Source organism: Somniosus microcephalus, unplaced genomic scaffold (genome assembly GCF_052327205.1).
Source record: "Somniosus microcephalus isolate GS21.2 unplaced genomic scaffold, FLI_Smic_1.0 unresolved_chr8, whole genome shotgun sequence".
NCBI classification, from domain to species: domain Eukaryota; kingdom Metazoa; phylum Chordata; class Chondrichthyes; order Squaliformes; family Somniosidae; genus Somniosus; species Somniosus microcephalus.
This window is the reverse complement of record NW_028225186.1, coordinates 22,763,172-22,767,530: the sequence shown is the minus strand read 5'-3', so window position 1 is coordinate 22,767,530 and position 4,359 is coordinate 22,763,172. Positions and strand designations below refer to the sequence as shown.

At 44.2% G+C, this 4,359-nt stretch overlaps 1 protein-coding gene across 1 annotated transcript; it reads right to left on the bottom strand.

Moving 5' to 3' along the window:
• Positions 1-385: 385 nt before the first annotated feature.
• Positions 386-1,210, bottom strand: LOC147085681 (uncharacterized). Its single transcript, XM_085979155.1, has one exon. It carries the CDS (start codon positions 1,208-1,210, stop codon positions 386-388), a length of 825 nt encoding a protein of 274 aa, XP_085835281.1.
• Between the last annotated feature and the right edge of the window lie 3,149 nt (positions 1,211-4,359).

Sequence of the window (4,359 nt, the reverse complement as noted above, 5' to 3'; positions counted from 1 at the left end):
AGGGCAGCCTGGGTGAGAGCGGCTCACTACAATATCATTCCCAGTGAGCCCAATGTGGAAAGTGTGTGAGTGAGTGTGTGAATATCCTCGACCGCTGGTCCCGTGGCCCAGGGGAGAGCGGCTCAACACACTATCAGGCCCATGGAGCTCCGTGTAGACAGTGTGTGAGTGAGTGTGTGAATGTCTCCGATCACCGGCCCCATGGGACGGTGGCCTGCGTGATCGTGGCTCAACACAAAATCAACCCCAGGGAGCACAGTGTAGGCAGATTTTGAGTGAACATGTGAATATCCCCAATTACCGGCCCCGTGGCGTTCCGGGGGCGAGTGGCTCACCACAATATCTGACCCAGGGAGCTCTCAGGCTGCAAAGTCACCATTTCTTCTCATATTTTAATGAATTTTACAATCAGAGTGAAGGGGTATTTCCCCACATTCTTCAACTGCTCTCTGAACTTAGTCCGGGTCATGGCATAGATGCCAGTGTTTGTGCAGCAACTCAGCAGCTGCAGACCTAATCCCACTTCCCTTACATAATATGGTATATATACTGTGCCATACCCCAAATACCTCATCCGGTACCATAAAAAATACACCATAAACATTGCCCATAAAAGGATGAAATTGCCCGAGATAACAAATAGTAAAATTATGGATTTCCTGCGGCTCTCCATCTCTGGGTCTCTTGAATTGTCCCCACTGCTGGGACCCCGGAGTCTCCTGCGGGCTCTGCTGGACACTACAATGTGTCTGACGGTGAGAGCATTGAATAGCAGAATCAGAACAAATGGAACACACGGGGTGAGAATATAATGAAGGAACTCGATTGTTCCCCAGACCCGTGAATCCATAACATCAGATGTTACAACACAAAACCAGGGGATATTCGCAAGGTAATATTGATCTGTGAACATAAAATACCATAAAATGTTCTTTAAACCGCTCAGCACAGTCACTGTTCCTAGAACCACAGCTGCCGTTTTCTTGGTGCAATATTTAGTTTTCAGCTTCTGGCAACAAATGGCCACTAATCGATCAAAGGTGAAAGTGACGGTGAACCAGACAGAACAGTCTGTGGCTGCATAAAGCAGGACGGCATGGATATTACACACGGGGATGAACCGCACAAAATCAAACTGTCTCCAATAAATAATCGGAATGTGCCTCAATATCAGGTCGAGGATAACGAGCAGTAGATCCGATGTTGCCATGGCCACCAGGTAGCGAGTGACACATTTGGGGAGACCGCACTTTCCGCGGGACAGGATCACAATGGTAACTAAGTTCACTGTGAGGAAGGAAAATAAAAGGGAAATTATACATCAGGCTGGGGGAAAAATTGCAATTTGATGGAATTCGGGGTCAAATATGCAATTCATTGGCGAAATTCAATGATATATTCTAATTCTTTTACATGTGGAGCTGAGTACAGGGTTCATTGTAAGAATAATCGGAATACATTGTGGAATCAATAAATGAAATGGGAATAAATATATCATTAATGTAAACGATGTATGATCAATGAGTGATTAAATGATCGATCTATATTTAGTAAGCAGAAAAAAGCACCGTCCGAGGTATCAGAGACACAACGGAACAGAACCTCTCAGGATTCCTTCGTGCCCGGGATCAGTCAGCATTTGGACCGGGGATATTAACTTCTGTGCCCCTGTGTTAGGGAGGGGGGAAATCCCGCTTGTACTCCTGCTCCTGGTTAGAATATCCATTATATCTAGAATTGAAAATGAATGCAACAGCAAAATACAGAAACTGCAACGTTGGCAATAACTACAGGCAATTGTATGTGAAATGTACGGGTGCAATAGGACAATGCTAAAATAATAACTTATAAAGATAACTGGGCTTTCAGAAGTGTTTTGAAAATTTAGTTTTCTGCATTTTTGTTGAAATAAATCAATTGTATCTCATTGAAATGAATATTGGCCAAGTAACATTGCAAATAATGGACGCTGAATTAAAGTAAATAGCTATCCATCACCAGGTAATGTCCCACTAAAAGCATTTATCAGCATCAGAATTAGATGACTGATCCCACAGGCAAAGTGCCGCCAAAAGCTTTTGTAAATTATCTGAACACAAATGGAAGAGTTTTATCCTTGTACTTTTTCAACTGTTGGTTTCCAACTTGTGCAGAGAATATTAGTCAAAAAGATATCAAAGTATTTTTATCCTCAGTACTTCAGTTACAATCAGCTGGGATTGTTTATCCTGAAGTACAGCAGGAGGCAATAGAGAATCACTCTGTTTCTCACTGAGAGATCCACTGAACTGTGACAGACGGGTATGGAATACAATTGTAAAGTCAGAACCAAGATTGGAAATAAATATAATGAATCTGTCTGAATGACCATTTTGTGAGAATGTAAATTATCATTGTATTCCTCCTTTAACCATCAGCCGCAGCGCCACTAATGCAGAACTGCAGATGGTGGGAAACTGGCTGGAACTGAATGATTAGCGGATATTTCAGGCATTTAAAGATGTGTTCATGAACTGCCAGGATTTGTTCCTGTGATTCTGTAAGTCACCATAACCAGCATTAGGTGAAAACAAAAGCAAAATACTGTGGATACTGGAAATCTGAAATGAGAACAGAGAATGCTGGTAATATTCAGCGGGTCAGGTATCATCTGTGGAGAGAGGAAGAGAGTTAACGTTACAGGTCGATGAACATTCGCCATTCGGTGAAGTATCTCCTAAACCAAGACAACATTCTTCTGATCTGTCACAAATGTTCAGTGTAGATACTAGACTGAATATCGTTAAATAAAAAGTCACGTGCAATAAATTTGCTTGAATTGAATATAAAAGATTAGAATCTTGGTAACACGATATCACCTTTAGAATCAATAGCTGACCGCAGCGGGGATGGGATGGCGAATGACAAAGAGAGAAATACAGTTAAACATGATCTACAGAATTAATAGCTGGATACAGAGACTTACCAGGAACACCAACAGTAGCTAGGGCGGGGGGTTGGGAGTAAATGACAAGAACAGTAATGCAGTGTTTTAGTGAAATAATAGCAGGATAATGAGCAAATGCGCAATATCTCACCCGCCCATAAACAAATACCATAAGAATTAGGAGCATAGATGGCCACACGACCCTTCGAGCTTTCTCTGCCAATCAATAAGATCATGGCTAATCTTCGACATGAAATCTAAATGTCACCCCACCCCCTCCACATCACCATATCCCATGATTCCTGTAGAGTCCAAAAATACGGATGACAGAACAGGGAGAACGGAGTTTCTCTTCCAGGATTGATCTAAATCTATGAATAAAAGACGAGAAAGTGACAGAAAAAGGAAAATATAAAACATGGAATCATAGAATGGTTACAGCACAGAAAGACGCCATCATCCCATAGAGCCCGTGCTGTCGAATGCCTTTTGGAAGTCCATGTACACAACATCACTGGCATTACCCTCATCAACCCTCTTTGTTACCTCCTCAAAAAAATCCCTCAATCGAGTTGTCAGGGTCCCAGCTACACTTTACTCTGCTGGCCGCCAGAGGGCGGGTTAGGATGCCTCAGGACACTGCTGCTATGTCTCTGCACCGTCTCCTCACCTGCGTTTGGTATACCTTGCTTTTGTTTCTTTGAATTGTTACTTTGACCTTTTGTTTGAAGAATTCTCTGTACGTCCTGTATTTGAAGAGCCTTCTAGTAAAGCATCTTTTGCATTTTACACCATCTCAAGTCTCTGGCTGTCTGTCTGCATTTGGGTCCACTACCGCACCCGTAACAGCAAGACTGAGTCATCAACATGGACCCAGCAGAAACCAGCCAACCAAGGGAGGAGATTAATCAACTGCGCTCTGCCCTGATGAGTCAGGGAGCCACGATCGGGAGGCATGACCAACTGCTGCGGGAGATTCGTCATAGCCTGCATTCCCTAACCGAGGCTGTTGGGCACGGCCAGCAGTCGGGTTCTGCACAACTCCAGCGTCTAATCCTCGACAAGACAAGGATCCAGACCTTCCAGCTCCCGAAAGATACGACAGTCACCCGGGCAAGTGTCGCGGCTTCCTCATACAGTGTTCGCTGCCATTCGAGCTCTAGCCTTCCAGATTCCCCTCTGATCATTCTAGGGTCACCTACATCATCTCCCCGCTCACCGGGAGTGCCCTCGCTTGGACCACAGCTATGTGAGAGCGACAAACCCCTGCCTGCTCCAACTGTCGGATGTTCACCTAGGAGATGAGGTGAGTCTTCAACTATCAAGTTAGCGGGCGAGAGGCGAACAATAGACTGCTCCATCTCCATCAGGGGAATCATAGTGTATCGGACAACACCATTGAATTCCGTACTCTCGCCACTGAAAGTCTTTGG

Bases quoted from the DNA above. Each gene is read 5' to 3' on its own strand.
- LOC147085681 (XM_085979155.1), bottom strand. From the start codon at position 1,210: ATGGCAACATCGGATCTACTGCTCGTTATCCTCGACCTGATATTGAGG.